Below are 26,346 nucleotides of genomic sequence, written 5' to 3' on the forward strand. Positions count from 1 at the left end.
TTTCCCACTGAGAGTAACTACGACATTGGCAACCGCGAACTCTTAGCCATTAAATGGGCATTTGAAGAGTGGCGCCACTTCCTGGAGGGGGCTAGGCACCAGGTTACGGTCCTTACCGACCACAAGAATCTGGTTTTCCTAGAATCTGCCCGGAGGCTAAACCCGAGACAAGATCGATGTGCGTTATTTTTTACTAGATTCAACTTTTTGGTCACCTATAGGACTGGGTCTAAAAATATTAAGGCTGATGCACTGTCACGTAGCTTCATGGCCAGCCCTCCTTCGGTGGAAGATCCTGCTTGTATTTTGCCTCCAGGTATAATCATTTCCGCTATTGATTCTGATTTAGTCTCTGAAATTGCGGCTGATCAAGGTTCAGCTCCCGGGAGCCTTCCTGAGATCAAGCTGTTTGTTCCCCTGCAATTCCGGCTAAGGGTACTTAGGGAAAATCATGACTCTGCACTATCTGGCCATCCAGGCATCCTGGGTACCAAGCACCTCCTTGCCAGAAACTATTGGTGGCCTGGGTTGCCTAAAGACGTTAAGGCCTACGTCGCCGCTCGTGAAGTTTGTGCTAGGTCCAAGACTCCCAGGTCCCGACCAGCGGGCTTACTATGTTCTTTGCCCATTCCCCAAAGACCTTGGACCCATATCTCCATGGATTTTATCACCGATTTGCCTCCATCTCAAGGCAAGTCGGTGGTGTGGGTTGTAGTAGACCGCTTCAGTAAGATGTGCCATTTTGTGCCCCTCAAGAAACTACCCAATGCTAAGACGTTAGCCACCTTGTTTGTCAAACACATCCTGCGTCTCCATGGGGTCCCTGTCAATATTGTTTCTGATAGAGGGGTACAATTTGTTTCATTGTTTTGGAGAGCCTTCTGTAAAAAGTTGGAGATTGATCTGTCCTTCTCCTCTGCCTTCCATCCTGAAACTAATGGCCAAACTGAGAGGACTAATCAGTCTCTAGAACAATATTTAAGGTGTTTTATCTCTGACTGTCAATATGATTGGGTCTCATTCATTCCCCTCGCCGAATTTTCCCTTAATAACCGGGTCAGTAACTCGTCAGGGGTCTCCCCCTTTTTCTGTAATTTTGGGTTTAATCCACGGTTCTCTTCCGTTTCACCTGGTAGTTCCAACAATCCCGAGGTAGAGGTCGTTCTTCGAGAACTGTGCACAGTCTGGGCTCAGGTTCAGAAGAACCTAGAGGCGTCGCAGAGCATACAAAAAACTCAGGCAGATAGAAAACGTTCTGCTAACCCCTTGTTTATGGTCGGGGATCTGGTGTGGCTATCGTCTAAAAATTTGCGCCTTAAGGTCCCATCCAAGAAGTTTGCTCCCCGGTTTATAGGGGCGTACAAGGTCATTGAAGTCCTCAATCCTGTCTCCTTCCGACTGGAGTTTCCCCCATCTTTTCGAGTACACGACGTGTTCCATGCCTCCCTCCTTAAACGCTGCTCCCCGTCCTTGGCTCCCTCGAGGAAACCTCCGGTTCCTGTTCTCACCCCTGAGGGGGCAGAATTCGAGGTGGCCAAGATTGTGGACAGCAGGATGGTCTAAGGCTCCCTCCAGTACCTGGTCCATTGGAGAGGATACGGGCCGGAGGAAAGGACTTGGGTACCCGCTCGGGATGTTCACGCTGGGATATTGGTCAGGAGGTTTCACCTTCATTTCCCCAGTAAACCAGGTCCACTTAGAAAGGGTCCGGTGGCCCCTCATAAAAGGGGGGTACTGTAAAGGATCTGCCAGGCACAGCTTCGGGGTTAACGCCCATAGATAATCAGTCTGCACCTGCTTCTATGTCTGTGATACTGACTCCATCTTCCACCACTCAGGGTGGCAGGCTTAGGAGTGGGAGAACCTATCACAGCCTGGCCAGACGGAGCTAGCTCCCGCCCTCTGTCTATTTATACCTGCCTTTCCTGTTCCTCCTTTGCTTGTGATTCTTCTCGTTTGGTTTCCTGGCCCTGCTGCAGCTTCTTGTACCATTGTCCTTGCTTCATATTGACCCCGGCTTGCTGACTACTCTCCAGCTCTGCGGTTGGTACCTCGTACACTCCTGGTTTGACTCGGCTTGTTCACTACTCTCCTGCTCTGCGTTTGGCACCTCGTACTCTCCTGGTTTGACTCGGCTTGTTCACTTCTCTTGTTGCTCACGGTGTTGCCGTGGGCAACTGCCCCTTTCTCCCCCTAGCTCTGTGTACCCTTGTTTGTTTGTCTGTCGTGCACTTATGAGCGTAGGGACCGTCGCCCAGTTGTACCCCGTCGCCTAGGGCGGGTCGTTGCAAGTAGGCAGGGACTAGTGGCGGGTAGATGTGAATAACATGTACTGTTTTTTTTGAGTATATCATGATGTTAACATTTTAAGCCACGGAGGGTTTTCAATCCCGTAACGGCTACTTAATTTATGAGTGGATAATGAACTGTTGTGCACCAGTTTGTTCCCGTTTTTTTTTACTGCATATATGTGCACACTACACGTGCAACCATTGTAAACTGACCTGACGAAGGGACCACTCCGTTCCTTATCCTCCTGAGCCTGGCGCCGATGCCCGTTACTAGACGGCAATTTTTTCCTAACTTGTTTCTTATGCATACCTTGTCCCAGGTACTAAGGATTTAGCACAGCGGGACCGCAGTGTGTGGCAGCCTGCAACCTATACCGTTCCACTTCACATATTTTCTCAGAGGAGCGCCGCCAATCCCTCACCTTTTTTGCTGTACAGCTCATTATCTACAGAGGGCAGTATGGCACTATCTACAGAGGGCACCGTGACCATATCTACAGAGGGCACTGTGGCATCTCCAGAGGGCACTGTGGCAGCATCTACAGAGGGCACTGTGGCAGCATCTACAGAGGGCACTGTGGCAGCATCTACAAGTGGGTGTGTGGCAGTATCTACAGAGAACACTGTGTTATTATCTACAAGTGGGTGTGTGGCAGTATCTGCAGAGGACACTGCAGCATTATCTACAAGTGGGTGTGTGGCAGTATCTACAGAGGACATGTGGCATTATCTAGGGGTGTGTGACATTATCTACAGAGGACACTGTGACATTATCTACAGAGGGCACTTTGACAGTATCTATAGAGGGCACTGTGGCAGTATCTACAGAAGGCACTGTGGCATTACCTACTGAGGACTCTGTGGCACTATCTACATAGGACTCTGTGGCACTATCTAAAAAGGGGCTGCCCAATCTTGACATGTGTGTCTGCCAACTGAGCCACCGGACTGCTTTTAACGACACTTAAACTGGAAAACTGGATTGTTGAAATAAGCACGTGGAGAATTTTCTCAAATTTTAAACCAAGCGGTATTATTATAGCAATGTAGTATTATTATTATAGTAATATATTGTTATAGTTGTTCAAATAACTAATTGATTAACAATAATTTTGTATTGTATCAAATTTTAAAGTAATGCGGCCCGTCAACTTCCCATTTTTTCTATATGTGGCCCACTTACCCAGCCGAGTTTGAGACCCCTGTCCTAGAGTGAGGAAAAAGTTCAGCATAACAAATGAAAACAGTAACACAATGCAAACAAGCAGTGAAAACGCCAAGCAGGGAATACATCTACTATTCCCCTCCCCATGTGACATGTTAGGAGAAGGGAGCGGACTGTACGATGAAACAGTAGCTGAGGGAAACGCCCGTTCACAGCTTCCTTCACTCAGACATCTGAACACGGACTCAGCAGAGCAAGTGCAGAGGGGAAGAAAGCCAGCCAAAATACAGAAGTCTGTAAACTAAGTCACTAAGAACTTCCCTAAGGCAGACGCGTCTGCCTAAACTGAGAGAGCGAGACACCCCTCAGACGTAAGGAAATAGAGAGGGAAAAAAGGATGAATCCCTGAAGTCAAACACAGGTATTGCGATAACATCATCTGTCCTTCTCTGTCCTAAGGACAGAAAAAAAACGCATTATAGGAGGGGCTAGATGTCCTTATGCAGGGAGGAGACTCTAGTAAATTAGTTTGATTAAATTAAAAATTCTGTCTGTCCTACTAGCTCACAGGGGCAGAAATACCCCATTATTGTGCTGCTGTGGGACGTAAGGGAATACAAATTTCAAATAATAAAATAAAACACAATCGCCCTTTTTCCATTATCAAGTCCTTTATTATTGAACAAAATAAATCATACATATTTGGTATCGCCGCATCCATAGCGGCCTGACCTATACAAATATTATGTTATTTATCCCGCTCGGTGAACAGCATAAAAAAAAAACTACAAAAACAATGCCAGAATTGCTAATTTTTGCCTTCCAAAAATTGGAATAAAAAGTGATCAAAATGTCGCATGTATCCAAAATTGTTACCTATAAAAACTATAGTTCTCCTCGCAAAAAACAAGCACTCATACAGCTCCCTCGACAAAAAAATTAAAAAGTTATGGTTCTCACAATATGGGGACAGAAAAAATACATTCAAATTAAATAAAAAAATGCTATAAATTTGAAATCGCCAGAATCGTACTGACCCGCAGAATAAAGTTAACATGTAATTTATAACGCATTGTGGTTTGCTGTATAAAAATAAATCTAACAAGCTATGCCAAAATTTCAGTTTTTTGGTCACCTTGCCTCCCAAAAAGTGATCAAAAAGTCACATGTACCCCAAAATGTTATCAATAAAAACTACAGCTCGCCCACAAAAAAACAGCCCTCATATCACTACGAATTAAAAAATAAAAAAGTAAAGACTCCCATAAGTCAGAAAAGAAAAAATATGCTGTTGTGCAGGCCTGAGGGCAACATTTCTTCTGTTTCAAGAGGCGATTTATCAAGGCCCTAAAATTATTGAACCATGAAGGGGAGGGCCCAAACATATCTGCTGAAAGCGAAGGTACCCGTATTATACCAGGACAACCCTTTCCCAGCAAAATTCCACAAACTGCAAAAGTGCAGAGTGTGTACCAAAAGGGACAAAAGAAGAAAAAGAGAAGAAAGGACATCATTTATCAGTGCGACAGTAGCCTGTGCTTAAAGGATTGCTTCACAGCGTAACACACATCTTTGGATTATTTTATTGTTTTTTTTAATCCATTATTATACCCTCTTATTATTCCCTGAATATGCCAAGTTTACATATGCCCGAACATTATAAACTGAAATACCAGTAATACTTCAAGCAAAATCCACGCTCCAAAATTAAAAATGGTGCTTCTTCTCTTCTGAGCCCTACACTGTGCTTAAACAGTAGTTTACTACCACATATATGGCATCGCCATACCCGGGAGAACCCTTTTAACAATTTTTGGGGTGTGTGTCTCCAGTGGCACAAGGTGGGCAAGACATATTTGCCACTGAAATGGCATGTGTAGGAAAAAAAATTGCAATTTTTACTTTGCACCGTCCGCAGCGCGTTCATTTATGGAAAAGACCTTTTTGTGGCGAAAATGCTCACTACACCCCTTAATAAATGCCTTGAGGGGTGTAGTTTCCAAAATGGGGTCACTTCTCAGGAGTTTCTTTTATTATTTCACATCAGAGCCCTGCAATTGTGAACCCACACTTTGTAAGTCGCCAAATTAGGCCTCAATTTCACATGGTATTTTTTTACCCCTGAGCCCTGTCGAATGTCCAGGAAAAAGATTAGGGCCACATGTAGTGTGTTTCTAAAACCGGGAAGCACAGCATAACAATTAAAGAACCGTCATTTCATGGTGGCACAAGCTGGGCACCACATATTGGCATATATATGGAAAAATTTCCACTTTCACTCTGTAACATCGAGTGTACACTAATTTCTGGAGAACACCTGCGGTGTTAACCAGCTCACTACACACCTAGGGGAATACCTTGAGGGGTGTAGTTTCCAAAATGAGGTCACTTCTGGGGGTTTCCACTGTTCTGCTCCCACAGCAGCTTTGCAAATGCCACATAGCGCCCAGAAACCAATCCAGAAAAATCTGCACTCCAAAAGCCAAATGGCGCTCCTTCTATTCTGTGTACAAACAGCAGTTTATGACCACATATTGGGTATTGCCGTACACATTGCTTAACAAATGTTGGGGTGCTTTTTCTCATTTTATTTGTTAAGAAAATGAAAAATTTTTAGCTAAATCTACGTCTTATTGGAAAAGAATGTAATTTTTATTTTCACTGCCTAATTCTAATAAATTCTATAAAATACCTGTGGGGTCAAAATGCTCACTACAGCCCTAGATGAATTCCTCAAGGGTTATAGTTTCCCAAATGGAGTCACTTTTGGGGAGTTTCCGCTTTTCTGGTCCCACAGAGGCTTTGCAAAAGCAACATGACAAAATCTGTGCTCCAAAATCCAAATGGTGCTCCTTCTCTTCTTAGCCCTACCGTGGCCTAAACAGCAGTTTATGACCACATGTTGGGTAGTTCCGTACTCTGGAGAAGTTGCTTTACAAATGTTGGGGTTCCTTTTTTCCTTTATTGTTGGAAAAATGAAAAATTTTGAGCTAAAGCTACGTCTTATTGAAAAAAAATATATTTTTTATTTTCACTGCCCAATTCTAATAAAAACTATGAAACACCTGTGGGGTCAAAATGCTCACTACACCCCTAGATGAATTCCTGAAGGGGTGTAGTTTCCTAAATGGATTCACTTTTGTGGAGTTTCCACTGTACTGGTACCTTAGGGGTTTTACAAATGCGACATGGTGCCGAGAAACCAATTCAGCAAAATCTGCGCTCCAAAATCCAAATGGCGCGCCTTCCCTTCTAAGCCCTGCCATGTGCCCAAGTAGCAGTTTATGACCAGATATGGGGTATTTACGTAGAAGTTGCTTTACAAATATTGGGGGGCTGTTTCTTTATTCCTTCTGGAAATAGTTTTTTTTTTTTAGCTAAAACAAAGTCTTATGAAACACCTATGGGGTCAAAATGCTCATTACACTCATAAATTAATTCCTTGTGTAGTGTCGTTTCCAAAATGGGTCTTTTTTTGGGTTGTTTCCTTTGTTTTGGCATCACAAGACCTCTTCAAACCTGACATGGTGCCTAATGTATAATCTAATAAAAAAAAGGCCCCAAAATCTACTAGGTTTTCCTTTGCTTCTGAGGCCAGTGCTTCACCATTAGTATACTTGGGCCACATGTGGGATATTTCTAAAAACTGTAGAATCGGGGCAATAAATATTGAGTTGTGTTTCTCTGGTAAAATCTTCTGTGTTACAGAAAAACATAGATTAAAAATTAATTTCTGAAAAAAAAACGGGTGCAGAGGCGTGGCTAGCAGCAACCATGACGGATACTTTCTTAGTGGGCTCCAGGTGGGCAGACTGAATCTGAAGTCATCCTCCCCTCTACACCTTTGTATTGAGGGTTTCGAGGCAACAGTCTGCAAGGTCATTACCTGCCACACAATTTAAAATTGGCCAAATCGGCAACATGTTGTTTTTTTTGGGCCTACTTACCACGTTGGAGCCGGGTACTAAATTTCCAGCCTTGCCTGTATGCAATCCCTGCTTCTCCTGGAGCTGCACAAACTCCTTGGGTCCACGTGAGTACCCCTAAGTACCCCTAGAAACCCTCTGACCCTGCCTCGAGGAGAAAGGGAGCCAAAGCCGCCATCTTGGTGCTCCCTCTATAGGCCTGCATAGAAGCCTGCGCACCACACCAGAGACTTTACATATCTCATTGCCTAAGTTAACCTGAGACTATTCTCTGGGCTGCACATTCAAAAACTTACCACCAGATAAACTTTTTGTCTTTTGGGACTCCCGGGCGCGGTACCTTACAGAACCGCCGCATCTTACTTCGGCTTAGATCCCAGCTGGTCGCCAAACGAGCCCTCCGTGTCACAGGACTGCGAATTCAGCTCCACACATCGTGGTACTATCAACGGCTGAGCTGGGCACGACAACAGCCCCATACTCCCCGGAGTCTGAGAGCTACATTGCCCTCACTGGCTTGGCGCTAACGGTCGCGGGCCATCTTACCCGCCCTCACCCAACTCACTGGCATCCCGCCGGTATAACACCCTGCATCAGTGGAACCCCCAAACTGTGTCCAACTGGCCTTGCACAACTACCTGGTGATACGACTACAGCAAAGACTACAACGCTGAGATCATACATTGATACGGCCTCATAATAGCTCACTGGCTCTGCTTAACACCTGGAAAACTCTGAGCCACTACTCATACTCACTGAAACACACTTGATTAACTCCCCTCATGACTGGGATACGCCTAATACGCGGTGGCTAAGACACTCTGGGGTCTCATTCTAAACAGCTTTCTCCCACCCGACCTGGAGGGACGGCATTGCTCCACGTGGCCCTTATACTCTTCAACCACTTAACAATCTGGACGCATGTTGCAATAACATATAAGCAATCAGGTGCTCTGTCAGTGCTCCCTTTTTGTGTCATATACCTGCGGCCTTCTTGATATGGACAAATACTTCCACCCATCAACTAGTGCTATGCACAAGTGTACCACTAGACCTTCTATTACTCCAAGTTCTCCCCACTTAAACCAAAAAGTCGGAAAATTGAAAGCGTGCAAAGGCACTACTGCAACCATGACATCGCTTTCACAGATGGAGGATCCTCAATTAAGCCCTGCTTACTCACACCCAGTCATACACTCATCTGCCCAGTCCTGCTGACTAGTCTCTTCCTGACCAAAACCAGACGCCTGCAATGGCACAGGAAGTTTCCCGCCTACTCATCCCAATATTCGACAAACGCCCGGAGGCACTTCACACCTCTGCATTATCTCAAATTACTTCCGATTCCCAAAGACTGGGAGAAGCCGAACAATGGATCAGTACATGCGAGGACACCATTCACACTATACAACAGTCTTCCTCCCAACAAGTCTCGCAAGTGCAACTCCTACTTGACCGTTTGGAGGACCTTGAGGAGAGAAATGGAAGAAGCAACTTGCGCTTTATTGGTATTCCTGAATCAGTCAAGGGAGACGACCTGTTCTTTTTTCTATTACATGACCTCATGCAAGCCCTCCGCTTACCCACTGATCACCCAATGCGTCAAATTGAGTGGGCCCACCGACTGGGCAAAGAACCGGACAACCATAGAAACAGACTCTGCCCTACAATAATTCTTACACTTTCTCACCAAGGAGCGAATCCTTCAGAATTACAGGAAAAAAAGAGATCTTGAAGTAAGAGGTCACAAAATTCTAATATTTCATGACTTTTCAACCTCTGTGGCACTTAAGAGGAAGGCTTTCTCTAAAGTGTGCAAGCATCTAGTGGAGACGAACTTCCGGTTTCAACTACAGTACCCAGCCATACTGAGGGTGACCGGGCACCTTCTTGTTCGACGACCCGTGAAGAGGTAAAAGTCACTTCCTCCCTGAAGGCTGATTTTCATATAAAAGGAGCGCTCTCTGGACTGACTGTGCGCTTCATCGCTTGCTAAACTACATTACGTTCATGTCACAGTTCTAATATGTTATTTGTTGTTTTTTTGCTCTCCCCCTTAACATTTTCCCTAGGATCATGCGCGAGTCACCTTTCATTCCTTCGCGACTGGAGGAGTCGGCTGACTGGGACAGACATCTCAGGTCGTACACATCTATTGACTTTACGTTTTTCCCTTGTATTGGTATAGGTTAATGGCTCTCCACCATGCACATGGCTACACAACAACACAGCTAGATCTTAAACTACTGTCTTGGAACGTAGCGGGGCTGAATACCCCGATTAAGCGCAAGAGAGTTCTCTCACACTTACACAAATTTAGACCCCATATTGTCTGCAAGAAACGCATTGGAAGCGAGGAGATCAATGCAGCCTTAAAGCTCCATGGATAGGTCAGTGTCTCTCGGCTTCATTTCACTCCAAGACTAGAGGAGTCGCCGTGTTCATAAACAAGAATGTAGATTATGTGATACATGATACATATAATGATCCCAAGCCCAGATGCATTTTTGTGGACATCACAATAAATTCCCACAGGTATTCCCTTTTTAATGTTTATGCCCCGAATTCACCAAATGCTGAATCCTTCGCCCACATCCACAACTTCCTCCTATCCAGACCACTCTCTATCATAATATGGGGAGGGGATTATAATGCAAAGATGGACGCCTCCCTAGACCGCTCAAATAATTCCACACAGGATGCTCCTACCACTAAGATTTTGGCAACTCTACTGGCTCACCTACAACTTTGTGACCCATGGAGACTCAATAATCCTACAGCCCGAGACTTTACATTTTACTCCTCAGTTCACGACTCCCACTCTAGAATAGATAATTAATTTCCTTATATCCACTTCACTATTCCCGGATATAATGTACGCTGCCATACATAATATAATAATTTTGGACCATGCCCCCATTTCGCTAACTGTTAACCTTAGGGCTACCCGGATCACAAGTAAAAACTGGCGCTTTCCTGCATATCTGATGGACTCCGATGATTTTAAACAGTTCCTGATCTGTGAGTGTGCAAACTATACAGATCACAATTTACAGCATGTGGATGACGCTAACCTCTTTTAGAGAACCTCTAAGGCCGTCATGCGGGGATGTATCATAGGTTATGTCTCTCACAAGAGACGCTCACAGACTGCTCGGTATAACTCCCTGTATGGCAGTCTAACGGATGCCCATGTCCGGTACGTAGCTGACCCCACTCTGGAAACAAAACAACACTATCTACATTCGCGTCGGCTACTTGACACCTTTTTACTAGGACGGGCCACATGGTCTAATGACACTGTTAGAAATAAATATTTCAGATGGGAAATCTTATTAAAACACCCAAATCTAACTACATCAGTCTAAAACTAAAGACTAATGACATGCCCCCCCCCCACCGACCCTACTACTATTCAACAAACATTCATAGAATATTACAAAACATTACAAAACATTATACTCACCCTCAACACCGGACCCCCAACTAACATGACACTTACTGAATGATACATGTCTCCCTAAACTAAACTCAGATCAACAAACCTTGCTCTACCCACCAATCACTGAAGAGGAGATCGAATCGACGATCTCGCACCTCCCGAACTGCAAATCTCCGGGTCCAGACGGTTTATTGGGAGAATACTATAAAATTCTAAAACCACATATAGTGCCTACACTCGAGTCCCTATTCAATCTCTCTCATTTACATAAACAATACTCAAATACATAGAATTCATGACTCCAGGACCATCCTGATCCCTAAACGAGCCCAACACCCTACTTTAATACAATCCTATAGACCTATCTCTCTCCTCAACCAGGATTATAAACTGCTCTCTAAAATCCTATTTTATAGACTACAACAGGTACTCCCATCGCTTCTCACTTCGTCTCAACTCGGGTTGCTACAAAACCGTGACTCCTCTAAAGGTATTACACTAGCAATAGCAGCCATCATAGCCGCTCAAGCTAGATCGGCTCCCCAATCCATGCGTCTCAGCCAGGACGCTGAGAAAGCATTCAATAAAGTCTCTTAGACGTTCTTAAACTCCTCTCTCCAATGCAGAAATTTTGGACCTATTTTCTCTAATTATGTACAACTGATTCAAGCTGATGCATGCACATCCTTCACCATAAATAGACTAAATACTAACCCCCTAAGACTTCATAGAGGGAACCGTCAGGGCTGCCCGCTTTCCCCTCTCCTTTTTAACATATCGCTAGACCCCCTGCTACGCTTGATTCATTCTGATGAAGAGGTCCAGGGAATCTAAATAAACTCTAATAAACCTAATAAAATCTGTGGCCTTTCCAAATCTCCTATACTTCATGCAATCCCTTCCCATATATTTAAAACCTAAAGACGAAAATGTAATCATGGCCCTCTATAGAAAATGTACTTGGAACAATGGTCGACCTAGGATAGCCATGAGGGTCTTCCAGCAAGCAAAATTCAGTGGCGGCATTAACTTTACAAACATCCGCGATTATAAGCAGGCATCTAATCTAAGAATTGTGGCAGATTGGACACACAACACCTCGCACTTCTCCGAACCTCTTGCCAAACCCCAGTCTTTATTATATATCCTGCATGCTCCTAGTGACAGCCTGACAGACGGGGTGTGCCTTAACCCTTTCCTCTCCTCAGTCATCAAGTAATGGCAGATTGTGCACAGGAGAGCCGACTTGACTCCCCATGCTTCACTATTACTGCCATTTGTAGTTAATCCTGATTTTCAACACGGACATCCTGCTGGAATATTTACTCGCTGGGAGGGGAGGTGTGAGATGCATCTCCGATCTGTTGCTGACGGACGCCACCCGTCCACTGACATTTGGGGAATTTCAAGACAAATTCCATTTCTCCTCTCAGGCACTCTTTCCATTCTTGCAGGCTTCTAGTTACATTAGAAAAATCATACACCAGATCTCTCCTGATCCCTCATAGGACCTGGTGGTTAACCTAATTCTCAAAACTAAAAATACCAAGAGAATAATATAGTTGTATTATAGTTTCCTGAGATCTCCTATTGATTACATTACCCCTGCAACAGGTGCAGATTCCTGACTACAACATTTTCCCACACAATCCATCAAAGATATTATGGATAGTTTATACACTGCATCGAGATTTCTTCCGTCAGCATCCTACTGGGATATGGCACTGAAGATTGTCCATAGAGCCTACATATCCCCAATGAGAAACTTCTTAATGGACAGAATTCCCACATCAGCTTGCCCCAAATGTTCTGAATTGAACGCTGACCACACTGTTTTTGGGGCTGCCCCATTATCCTCAAATTTTGGAAAAGAGTTGAAACCTTTGCATTACAACACTTAGTTAATTTTGTGCCGCTCTCTCCTTCTTGGGCAATTTTTGGTATTTTGGACTCCTCCGTGCGCTTCAAATGCAAAAAAACCTATTATTTATAGTTTCCAGCACAGCCCGTATGACCATCCTACAGGAGTGGCTTTCGCCTCAGCCACCACCCCTGACATTTTTTGGGGAAAAGCTTTCTCATATTTTCAGGATGGACTGGGTGGAGGCTACGCTGCACAAAGAAGTGAGAGTTAAAAAAAATGTTTCCTTATGGGAAACCTTTATTGACACGCTCCCACCCAGGATAAAACATAAACTTAACTACTACTCCACCAATTACCCTTTGTTGAACCGTTGTGTAATTGCCTACACTATACAACTCTAATGATTGAGCCTTTGGTCTGACTATAAGTGACTCGCGCATCTTCCTCTATAAAGATAAGTCCCTCTTCCCCTCCCCGATTGTCAATATGTACCTTAATGACTCACAGATCTCATTTCTAGGTTGCATATGTTGAACTCATCTACATATATTTCTGATTAACTATTGTACTGCTTATATTTGGACCTTATGAATCTGCTGGTCTTACTGCATGTGATGTCCGACTATGTATTGGATATGTAGATGTACAATACCAATCTTGATTTGTGTCTTCCCTCCTTCTCTGTTCCCCTTCTCTCCTCTTGTTATTCTTAAAATTTGTTGAACCCAATTAAAAACATTTACAATAAAACAAAAACAAAACGGGTGCAGTTTTTAAAATGGGGTGATTTATGAGGGTTTGTATTGTATGGGCCTCTCAAAGCCACTTTACAACTGAACTGGCAACTGTAAAAATAGGCCTTTGAAATTTTCTTGAAAATGTGAGAAAGTTCTAAGCCTGGTAACGTCTTAGAAAAATAAAAGGATGTTCAAAAAATTATGCCAATCTAAAGTAGACGTATGGGAAATTAGTAACTATTTTGTGTGTTATAACTATCTGTCTTACAAGCAGATATATTTAAATTTATAAAAATGCATATTTTTCGCAAAATGTTGGTGTTTTTCACAATTAAATACTAAATGTATTGACTAAATTTTACCAGTAACATAAAGTCCAATGTGTCACAAGAAAACATCATTCCAAAGTTATTACCACATAAAGTGAGTGTGACACATGTCAGATTTGAAAATTAGGCTGTCAGGAAGGTCAAAAGTGGCTGCAGCGGGAAGGGGTTAAACCCCGTTTTAGCTTTCTGTGTTCCCACTGACGCTTGTGATTTCCAACCATATAAGAAGAAATAATCAATATATATGCTCCAGTAGCATTAGTACTGTGGGCTATGTACGTTTCACAAGAAGAGAAAGGTCCCCCCATGAATTGTCGAATAGGCAACTCCAAAATATATACCAGCAACGCAAAAGAGAAGAGTTTATAGCCAAACGTATATATAAGTAATAAATATTTTATTGACATATAATCACAAACAATTAAAAGGAATAAATAAAAGTACAATACCCTAGTAAAAAGGTTAGGAACGGTTGCTGATATTTCTAGTAGAAAAATGGGTAGTAGCAATGCTGTCCACTAGTTCTGATCAATACAAAAATTCCCCTTTTAAAGTATGAACAAGTCAACTTGATAGAAAAAACTACCAAATATAAGTAAACATTGAAGTAATCGGGAGAAAATTCATAATAAAGTGCTAGTGCAATTAGTTACCAGAGACAGATGACAGCAGCTTACCCATAGTGAAGATAGTAAGAGTCAGTGTTCGCTCCAACACATTAGCCCCAACGTGCGTTTCGCTGTTAAATTGCTTCCTCAGGGGGAGATGTGCATGTGTCTGTACCGTGTCTAGCTGCCCTTTTATATTGTGATGCATCCACGGATAAATGGCAATGATTTTCGGCGCATGCGCCGTGACGTGACCGGAAGCGAGGACTGCCCCACTTCCGCCTCCAGGCGCTGGAGCGCACATCCGGATTCCCGACGCGTAACGGGAGTTCCGGACATGCGCAGTGCACCAAAGGAGACGGAGCGGAGACAGCGTCACACCAGCAGCTGACACAGGCATGCGCACTCATCGCATAGAAGGACTTCAAATATGTGAGTAGGATCGTGTGTGTTTTAAATGTAATTGATTATATGTGTATACCGAAAAAGTACCCCACTAACGTAACAAGGACAAAAATAAAAGGTCTAAACGTGTATGTAGATACCGTGCTGAAGATGTGAATATGAAAAGGGAGAAGAGTACCTAGTCTCCCAAAATATATATTACCATAAATAAATGGATGTGAGAAAGAAAAAATGTGGAAATATGAATGCGAAACCTTAATAAAGAATCTATGTACAAAAAAAGAGTGAAAAGAAAAGAAGAAAAATACTAAAATTAAAAAGGAGAGAAAGTGATAAGACAATAGCTAACGCTATTGATGTCCAAAGTGACAATAGTGCAAGTTAGGATATATCTGGCCAAAACAAAAACAGATATAAACAAAAATATAAATATATATATATATATATTAAAGACATACAGAAAATAATATAGTGTTGTAGTACAATAGAGAATAATACAATCAAAAGCTGATAAGAATACACATAAATGTAAATATACATGTATATATCCAGTTGCATACACCTCTATACCGCAATTTATAAACAAATACATCGAGGATGACTAAATTACCCATATATGTGAGAGGAATCTTAAATACATCAATTGTTCAATCTAAAGCTACTAAGAGCATACATCAATGTTTAATACAAGTATGAACACATTTGTCTCAAGATGGCATATATATCTCAAATTTTTTCTCAAATTTTTGGCCAAGTTATGAGCAATTTTTGTGGTGTCTTCTCTCTTCCGACGCCAAGGTTGAAGGACCTGTGGGTGACGTCATCACTCCCAGCCGGCTTCTTTCACTGCAGACACAGCGTGACGTCACCCACAGGTCCTTCAACCTTGGCGTCGGAAGAGAGAAGACACCACAGCTCCAGGCGTACAGTTGAATTTGCAGCAGCATCACCATGTGCAGGTAAGCATAGCAAACTCCCTAGAGACGAGCATATTAACCTTTTGGACGCCTTTCAGCCGATGTATCTTCTTTGTCCGACGACAAGGTTAAAGGACCTGTGGGTGACGTCACGCTGTGTGTCTTTAGTGAAAGAAGCTGGGTGGGAACAATGAAAAGTGAATGATGCTGATTTGTCAGCATCATACACTTATATTCGCAACGCCCAGTTAGTAAAACAAGTAAACACGCCCAGTTGTTAAAAACACAATACACGCCCAGTTGGAAATACGAAAAAAAACACGCCCAGTTGTCCATTTTAAAGTTCATTTGCATAAATATAAAATTGCTCATAACTTGGCCAAAAATGATCGTTTTTTTAAAAAAAACAACGTTACTGTTATCTACATTGCAGCGCCGATCACATGCAATAGGAGATAGGGATTTGATAATCTGGTGACAGAGCCTCTTTAAGTTTAACTGAGTTAACGATAGTATTGTGCTTATATAGTAGCACAAATACTCCAGTTGGGATTGTTTTTTATCAACTTGGTATACCATTGTGCCTATCTCTAAAACATTAAACATTGTAATTTCTTTCTCTTTAGATTGGCCCTGGGCTGTAAGGAATACAATATAGCTCATAACAATGCCTTCACAGCACCCTCTTCCAAATGCAAGAGTACACTGCAGACATTTTCTTTGTACTTGTTAAATACATGTGACAATTTTTGTATACCAATTGTTTTGGTAAGTACAATTTCTTGAAGTATATAGTCTACATAAATAATTTTGAGAACCCAAAAATGTCTGTTTGATCTTAAAATTGTTGATGAATACCGCACATTTTTCAATGTGGAAAAGAGGTGTTTTTTTGATTGTAAGCGTTGGAAGTTTTCTGAGGAATCTATACTAGGATCCCAGGGCCCAAATTAGAGCAGCAGGGTCCCTGTCTGGCCCCTTTTCTTTGCAGAGGGGGACTAGACAAGGATGTCCAATGTCGCAATTATTGTTCGATTTGTCTATCGAGACCCTGGCTTTAAAGAGGCTCTGTCACCACATTATAAGTGGCATAGGCATAGGCCAATATAGATTGTACATGATGTGATCGGTGCTGTAATGTAGATTACAGCAGTGTTTTTTATTTATAAAAACGATCATTTTTGACAGAGTTATAACCTACATTAGCTTTATGCTAATGAGTTTTTTAATGAACAACTGGGCGTGTTTTACTTTTTGGCCAAGTGGGCATTGTACAGTGGAGTGTATGACGCTGACCAATCAGCGTCATATACTTCTCTCCATTCATTTACACAGCACAAAGCTATATAGCTATATCGCTATGTGCAGCCACATAAACACACTATAACGTTACTGCAGTGTCCTGACAATGAATATACATTACCTCCAGCCAGGACGTGATGTGTACTCAGAATCCTGTAACTTCTGTAGCGTCTCTGTGATATTTACAGCAAGGCAAGCGTAATCTCGTTTGAAATGACAGGTTACATCGTAATCTCGTGAGATTACGCTTGCCTTGCTGTAAATATCACACAGACGCTACAGAAGTATCAGGATTCTGAATACACATCACGTCCTGGCTAGAGGTAATGTATATTCATTGTCAGGACACTGCAGTAACGTTATAGTGTGTTTATGTGGCTGCACATAGTGATATAGCTATATCGCTATATGTTGTGTAAATGAATGAGGAGAAGTGTATGACGCGGATTGGTCAGCGTCATACACTCCACTGTACAACGCCCACTTGGCCAAAAATTAAAACACGCCCAGTTGTTCATTAAGAAACTCATTAGCATAAAGCTAAAATAGGTCATAACTCCGTCAAAAATTATTGTTTTTCTAAGTAAAAAACACTGCTGTAATCTACATTACAGCGCCGATCACATCATATACAATATAGGCTACTTATAATGTGGTGACAGAGCCTCTTTAAGCTTGTTAGGAAACAAAAAGATAGAGGGGATTAAAATCAGAGAGATTGAAATAAAACTATCATTGTTTGCTGACGATCTGTTAATGTTTGCATAGAGCATTCAGAATAGTAAATTAATGATATCTTGGAAAACTTTGGAGTTATATCAGGATATAAAGTAAACCAATTTAAATCAGAGGTTTTGATGTTGAGAAGGGACACTGGAATAAGAGCCGTAAAATGAATTTAGCACATAAAGAACAAATTTACATATCTTGGGATTAAGTTAAACAGAGATGTAAATAAAATATATGGAAATAATTTTACTCTGATTATCCATAAAATAGAACTACAGGTGAAAAAAATTTCCACTTTCAATCTTTGGTAGATGCCAACTAATTAAAATGATCAGTTTTACTAGACTGATGTACCCCCTGCAGATGTTACCTTTATCGATGAGGCTTTATGATGTCAGAAGGGTAGAGGGCAGCTTTCTGAGATTCATATGGAGGAACCGTAGAACAAGGGTATCTAGAATTAAACTATATATGGAAAAAAATATAATGTGGCTTGTAATTTAACACCATCACGCTCCACGACGTACTATTCCGTCATGGTAAGTGCATCGTTCGCGCTCAGTGACTGAATATGCTATCTACGGAAGCCTAGTGGGTCCTGACATGTAGTGCAGTGTATTAGAATAGTGATCAGGGCCTCCTGCCTTCAAGTCCACTAGTGGGACAAAGTAATAAAGTAAAGAAAAGTAAAAAAAAAGTTCTATAAAAAAATAGAAGCTTTGAAAGTCATAAAAGTAAAAATCCCCCCTTTTTTCTGATCAGTCGTTTATTATTAATAAAAATAAATAAATAAACTATACATACTTGGGATCGCCGTGTCCTTAACGGCCTGAACTACAAAAAAATTTAATTATCTATCCAACACGGTGAATGCCATAAAAGAAAATAATAATAAACCATAACAGAATCACACATTTTTTTGGTCACTTCACCTCCCAAAATATGGAATAAAAAGAGTTAACAGTCGCATGTACCTAAAAATGATGTGGATCGAAACTACAGTTCGTTAAGCAAAAAACAAGCCCTCACACAGCTTTCTTGATGGAAAAATAAAAAAGTTATGGCTCTTAGAATAAGGCCACACAAAAGGTTAATGATTTTTTTAAAAAGTATTTTATTGTGCAAACGCTTTAAGACATAAAAAAAACCTAGAAACATATGGTATCGCCGTAATTGTATCGACCTGCAAAATAAAGTGAATATGTCATTTATAGAGCATGGTGAACGCTGTAAAAAGTTTTTTAATAAAAAACAATAGTAGAATTGCTGTTTTTTTAGTCACCACACCTATTAAAAATAGAATAAAAACTGATCAAAAAGTCGCATGCACCCCATGCAAACTACAATGAATTCTTCAAGGGGTCTAGTTTCCAAAATGGGGTCACTTTAAGGGGTTTCCTCTGTGCTGGTACCTCAGAAGCTCTGCAAATGCGACATGATGGTCAGAAACCAATCCAGCAAAATCTACATGCCAAATAGTGCTCCTGCCATTCTGAGCTCTGCCGTATCGGCAAAAATTGCTTTACAAATGTTGTGGAGCTTTTTCTCCTTTATTCCTTGTCAAAATTAAAAATTCGTACCTTTTATTGAAAAATGTGATTTTCAATTGCACAGCCTAATTCCACAAAATGCAGCAAAAAACCTGTTGGATCTAAATGCGCACCATACCCCTCGATAAGTTCCTTGAGGGGTGTAGTTTGCCAAATAGGGTCACTTTTTTGGGGGTTTCTTGTGTTTTGGCACCACAAGACCTTTTCAAACCGCACATGGAGCCTAATAAAAAGGAGACCTCAAAATCCACTAGGTGCTCCTTTGCTTCAGATGCCTGTGTTTCCATCCATTAGCGCACATGTGGGATATTTCTCAAAACTGAAGAATCTGGGCAATAAGTATTTGTCACGGTTTGTGGGTATGTGGACACACTAGGCCGCACCGCCGTAGCAGGGAGGCAGCTCGCCAAACAACAGGGAACCCCAGAAATACAAAGTCTTGCACAAGGGTACCTGGATAGTCCAGACAGTGGCCGCAGCTCTGGCACGGATGGAGGTGGGTGCAGCAGGTTGCGCCAGACGTGGCGAATCCCTCAGGTCGTGGCAGATGACACAGGACGTGGCAGATGACACAGATGCAGTAGACACGACTCCAACTAGTAGGCACAAGAACACAGCACGGGATACAGGAACGGGTAACAGGGCACGCGTAAGAACTGGAACGGGAAACACTAAGGGACCATTTGCAAGACAGACTTGGGGTATACTAACAACAATCAGGCAAGGATCAGACGGGCTGGGGACTTCTTATAGTCCAGGAAATCATGTGTGTTGATGATAATGATTTCCCACATGTGCGCGTGCTGGCCCTTTAAGAGCGGGCACGAGAGTGCGCGCGCACCCTACGGGACACAGCGGTCTGGAAGTGAGCGCTGGCGTCTCCTGAGAAGGAGATGGGGAATAGCGCTCACAGATCCATGGCTGCGAGCGTCAGGAGGTGAGTGGACCCGACGGCCCGTGGCCATGGATGCTACAGTATCGCCCCTCTTACGCCCCCTCTTCTTGGAACTAGAGCGAGAGAGGAACTTCTTAACGGGAGCAGGGGCATCGAAGTTCTCCTCCGGCTCCCAGGACCTCTCCTCAGGACCAAACCCTCTCCAGTCCACTAGATAGAAAGTCCATCTTCCTATGCTCTTGCAGTCCAGCATCTCCCTCACCTCGAACACATCAAAAGAGCCGCTGGGATCAGTTGTGCAACAGGAAGTCTTGCTGTAGCGGTCCAGGACCACTGGTTTTAGTAGGGACACATGAAAGGAGTTGGGTATTCTGAGGGTAGGAGGCAGCCGCAGTTTATAGGAGACAGGGTTAATCTGTTGCAGAATCTCAAAAGGACCGAGGAACCTGGGAGCCAACTTGTATGAAGGCACCTTCAAACGAATGTTCCATGAGGACAGCCAGACCTTGGTACCTGGAAGATACTGTGACGGCTTTCTTCTTCTCAGGATCCATCTTGAGTCTTTGATCCGATATGATGTAGCCCAGGAAGGGCAGAGAACTCCTCTCAAAGACACACTTCTCCAGCTTGGCGTATAAACGATTCTCCCTTAATCGTAGTAGAACGTGATGGACATGCCTCTGATGAGTCGTCGGATCTGGGGAGAAAATCAAAATATCATCGAGATAAACAACAACAGATATAGAGGAGATCTCGGAAGATATTATTAACAAATTCCTGAAATACTGCAGGAGCGCTACACAGTACGAAGGGCATCACTAGGTATTCGTAGTGCCCGTCACGGGTGTTAAATGCCGTCTTCCATTCGTCACCCCGGCGAATCCAGATTAGGTTATAAGCCCCCCGCAGGTCTAGTTTAGAATTTTTTTTGGCTCCTCGTATGCGATCAAACATCTCGGATATAAGTGGCAACGGGTATTTGTTCTTGACTTTGATCTGGTTGCGACCACAGTAGTCAATGCAGGGTCGAAGGGATCCATCTTTCTTTTTAACGAAGAAGAACCCAATCCCAGCTGGGGAGGAAGACTTTCGTATGAAACCCCTCTCCAAATTATCCTTGATATAGGCCGACATGGATAGAGACTCTGACAAGGAGAGAGGATATACTCGGCCACGAGGGACAGAGGCATTAAGAACAAGTTCAATGGGGCAGTTGTAAGTCCGATGTAATGGCAGCGTCTCAGCCTCCCTTTTGCTGAAAACATTTGCAAACTGAGCAAACTGGGGGGGGGGGCAGTCCTGCCAATGACTGAGGTAGAGGATCCTGGACAGGATGGATCTGCAACAGACAACGACCAAGGCACTTGGAGCCCCATTGGAGAACCTCTCCGGAATTCCAGTCCAGGACTGGGGCATGTAGTCGAAGCCAAGGCAGGCCCAGCAGAACAGGATTGATGGCCTTGGGCAAAACAAGGAAAGAAATTAGTTCAGAATGAAGGACTCCAACCTGGAGCTTCAACGGCTTGGTCTTAGAAATTATAGGATCAGGCAGAGGCAGTCCATTCACTGAGGCAACAGCCAAAGATGTCTCCAGGGGACTGTGGGCAACTGAAGATGATCCACTAGCTCCTTTTGGATTAAGTTTGAAGCAGACCCAGAGTCAAGATAGGCAGAAACCCGATGCGTCCTCTCGCCGGATACTAGGGTCACAGGAATAGTCAGCTTGAAACAGAATGTTTTATTAGGTACCGTACCACCTAGGGTTGTCTCTCCAACCAATCCTAGGCAATGGGGTCTATCTGGCATCTGGGGACACAAACGCACAATATGGCCTCCGAGGCCGCAATACAGACAAAGTCCAGAAGTGCGTCTGCATTGTTTCTCCTGGAGAGACAATTTGACATGGTTCATCTGCATAGGATCCTCTGCTGGGATGACTGAGGAGGATTGCTGGAAAGTAGAATCCAGCTTAGGAAGTTCTCTCTCCTGGAGAAGCTCTTGGGAACGCTCCCGAATCCTCATGTCAACCCGAGTGGCAAGCAGGATAAGATCGTCCAGGGTAGATGGCAGATCGCGAGCGGCCAGCTCGTCCTTAATCCCCGAAAACAGTCCCTGCCAGAATGTGGCCACCAAAGCCTCGTTGTTCCAGGTTAACTCAGCAGCCAGGATACGGAACTGAATGGCATACTCAGCCATGGAGAGGTCTTCCTGGTGTAGGGTCAGCAGGGATGCAGCAGCCGAAGAAACTCTCCCAGGTTTCTCAAAGATCGAGCGGAAGGTCCGAAAGAAGCACTGCAAATCACGGGTCTCTGGTCCTTGATGTTCCCACAGAGGATTAGCCCAAGCCAGGGCTTTGCCAGTAAGGAGAGAGATGATGAAGGCGATCCTGTCGTCATCCAAAGAGAAGGACCTGGCATGTAGTCTAAAGTGTATCTGGCACTGATTCAAAAATCCCCTGCAGGTCCTCGGGTCTCCGTCATAGCGTGGAGGTAGCGGCAAGAAGCACAGGGGATCGGTACTGGTACAGACAGGAAGAGTAGCAGGAGGAACAGCAGGAATGGGTGCAGTGACGACTGTGGTTGGAGCAAGCAGCTGATGGGCTATGGCGTTCACTGACAGGAAGAGTTGGTCTTTCCAGGTCTTGGAGGTCTTGCATGGCTTGTGTCGTTAAGGTCTCAGGTTGACCAGCGGGGTCCATGGCCTGAGCGTACTGTCATGGTTTGTGGGTATGTGGACCCATTAGGCTGCACCGCCGTAGTAGGGAGGCAGCTGGCCAAACAACAGGGAACCCCAGAAATACAAAGTCCCGCACAAGGGTACCTGGATAGTCCAGACAGTGGCCGCAGCTCTGGCACGAATGGAGGTGGGTGCAACAGGTTGCGCCAGACATGGCGAATCACTCAGGCCGTGGCAGATGACACAGGACATGGCGGATGACACAGGTGCAGTAGACACGACTCCAACTAGTAGGCACAGGAACAAGAACACAGCACGGGATATAGGAACGGTTAACAGGGCACAGGTAACAACTGGAATGGGAAACACTAAGGGACCATTTGCAAGACAGACTTGGGGTATACTAACAACACTGAGGCAAGGGTCAGATGGGCTGAGGCCTTCTTATAGTCCAGGAAATCATGTGTGTTGATGATAATGATTTCCTACATGTGCGCACTGGCCCTTTAAGAGCGGGCACAAGTGTGCGCGCACCCTATGGGACACAGTGGACCGGAGTGAAAGTGGGCGCTGGCGTCTCCTGGGAAGGAGATGGGGACCAGCGCTCACAGATCCATAGCTGCGGGCGTCAGGAGGAGAGTGGGCACGCGGCCATGGACGCTACAGTATTGAGTTGCGTTTCTCTGGTAAAACCTTCTGTTTTACAGAAATAAAATGGAATAAAAAGGATTTTCTGACCAAAAAAATACATTTCTAAATTTCACCTCTACTTTGCTTTAAATTCCTGTGAAACACCTAAAGGGTTAATAAACTTTCTAAATGCTGTTTCGAATACTTTGAGGGATCTAGTTTCTAAAACTAGGGGTTTCTAATATATAGGGCCCTCAAAGCCACTTCAGAACTGAACAAGTACCTAAAAAAAAGAAGCTTTTGAAATTGTATTCAAAATATGTGAAATTGCTGCTTATGTCCTAAGCCTTGTAACGTCAGAGGAAAAAAAAAGAATGTTCAAAAAATTATGCCAACATATGGTAGACATATAGGAAATGTGGACTAGTAACTAATTTGGGTTATATAACCCTCTGTCTTACAAGCAGATGCATTTAAATTCATAAAAATGATATTTTCTAAAAATGCTCTCTAAATTTTGCTATTTTTCTCAAATAAACACTGAATATATCGACAAATTTTACCACTAACATAAAGCCCACTGTCTCACGAGAAAACCATCTCAGAATTGCTTGGATAAGTTTAAGCATTCCGAAGTTATTACTACATAAAGTGAAATATGTCAGATTTGAAAAATGGGCTCTGAGCCTTAAGGCTCAAATTAGGCTGCATCCATAAGGGGTTAAGGTACATTGAAGAATGGTGAAAATAGGAGTCATGCCTAACAGATATAGCTATAGAGCAGGCGCTTTCACACCCAATCCCATTGCAGGGTTTGATGTATGCAAGGAAAGTTGATAAATCTGCATAACAATATGTCTCTATATTGTTCCAAGACACCTTTGCCGTTTGGAAGAATATTATAAGGAGATCTAATCTCCCACTCTATCATGACCATGAGTAGCCATTGAAGAACTATCCCTGTCTCGCTTAATTATCTATAAGTAGGCAGATGTGTTCTGATATGGAGGGAAAAGTTTTAAGGAATATTGGAGAATTATTGATATACAAGGTAAATTAATATCTCTTAATGATATGTGAGCAATTAATGATGTACCAGTTAAATATTTTCTGAACTATATCAGAATTACACATGAACTCAATGAACTTTGTCAGTTCACAAGGGAGCCTTTGGATGCGATAAACATCCAATACAATAATTTGAAAAGTATGACTAAGTTTTGGAAAAAATATCAACTATATATAAATGCCTGATGTTAATTGTGGACTATCAAAAAATGGAGTATGATTTTGGCCAAAAAATGAAAAACCTCTTTGAACCAAGAGAAAAACCTAGAGATTATTTTTGAACATCTAAGGAAAGCCTATAATAAAATAAAAATAATAACCACATCACAAAATTGGAGAGAACTATACTGGAAAATTATGCATCAGGCTATATATGCTTTTGATAAGCCTCTGCAAAAGTCTATACAGTATGTCAATTTGAAAAAACCAATAGTGTGTGGGTATTCCACAATTTATCAACTCATTTAAGGCTAGGTTTTATAATTACTCCTTCCTTATCTAAATACGAAAGAAGTTTATGTAACTCTTTCATTTTGCATAAATATCGAGAGTGTAGACAAAGATGTCATGCCCCGGAAGAAGCCGAGCAGGCGAAACTCGAGTTGGGCTATATGCATGTAATAGTAAAGGTGCGTTTCTATTGTACTTAATTTTCTAAAAGGGTCATTAATATTCAGTTTGGTTAGTGCACACACAAATATTAAGCAGTAAAATCTGGTTTTGGCTGTTTCCCCAAGGACGGGGTTAGGACCTTCTCCTTGACTATTTCAGGGACACATCTGGGTGTATCAAACTACTAATGTATGCATATTTTATTTATCTTTTAGTTATTTCATATTATGATTGGTTAACACCACCCAACTGTTATCGAATGATATGTGTTGTGTCAAATGATTCTCTAAAATGCTCTCCCACTTTGCTAAACAATAAAAGGAGGAGGTCAATGGAGTATCCTTCAGACTTCATCATTCCCAGAACAATAGCTCTGTAGAACAATAGCACAATAGAACTGTAGCAGATGGCATCCCCTTTTACAAATGGGAACACAGGGTGTGCTGGTTTTATAGCATTTGTCTATAACCTAAACTTTTGATTACTCTAACAAACCTTTGAATGTTTTGTTGCTGTTTTTATGTGATATGCATATTTCAAGCTGAAAGTTTGTAAGTATAATAAAAAACAAGGTCTTTCAGAAGCAGGTGTCACAGTATTTAAAGGGGTTATCTGGGTTACATAGTTACATAATTGATCAGGTTGAAAAAAGACACAGGTCTACAAAGTCCAACATATAATCCTACCGTGTTGATCCAAAAGAAGACAAAACAACCATGAGGTTGATGTCAATTGCCTCATTAGGGGAAAATTCCTCCTCGACTCCAAATGTGGCAATCAGATTAAATCCCTGGATCAACGTCCCATATCTAGATTCCAGTACTCATAACTTGTAATATTATATTTTTCAAGAAAGGCATTAAGGCCCTTCTTGAACTTCTTCAAAGAATCAACCTTAACAGGGTTATTAAGGGATAGGCAATTCACTGAATGTGACTAAAGAGTACATTTTTATTTTATTCTTTATTAATATCTCGCTAAAATCAGGGGTACAATCACCACCGTGACAAAAGCCCAATGTGCTCAAATTAAATTAGAAAAAAGTAACTCATCAACTGATCCAATTGCGAACAATTTTGGATGAATATGCTCATATGATACATGGAGTTAAAGCGTTTAACCATTGGTGATACAGCAAATCGTTCCCAACAGCACTGAATCAGGAAACCTTTCTGAGCATACCAGTACTAGGATAAAAGA

At 42.6% G+C, this 26,346-nt stretch overlaps 1 protein-coding gene across 5 annotated transcripts in view; it reads left to right on the forward strand.

Annotated features, from left to right (window-relative positions):
- The window catches only part of MEI1 (meiotic double-stranded break formation protein 1), a 957,414-nt gene that overhangs the window by 330,818 nt on the left and 600,250 nt on the right, over positions 1-26,346 (forward strand). For all 5 annotated transcript variants that reach the window (XM_075833602.1, XM_075833600.1, XM_075833605.1 and 2 more), the window contains one exon: positions 16,311-16,452. In XM_075833602.1, coding sequence (XP_075689717.1) covers positions 16,311-16,452 — 142 coding nt within the window. The remainder of the gene's footprint in view (positions 1-16,310; positions 16,453-26,346) is intronic.

The sequence above is a fragment of the Rhinoderma darwinii genome, chromosome 7 (assembly GCF_050947455.1).
Source record: "Rhinoderma darwinii isolate aRhiDar2 chromosome 7, aRhiDar2.hap1, whole genome shotgun sequence".
Classification (NCBI taxonomy): Eukaryota; Metazoa; Chordata; class Amphibia; order Anura; family Rhinodermatidae; genus Rhinoderma; species Rhinoderma darwinii.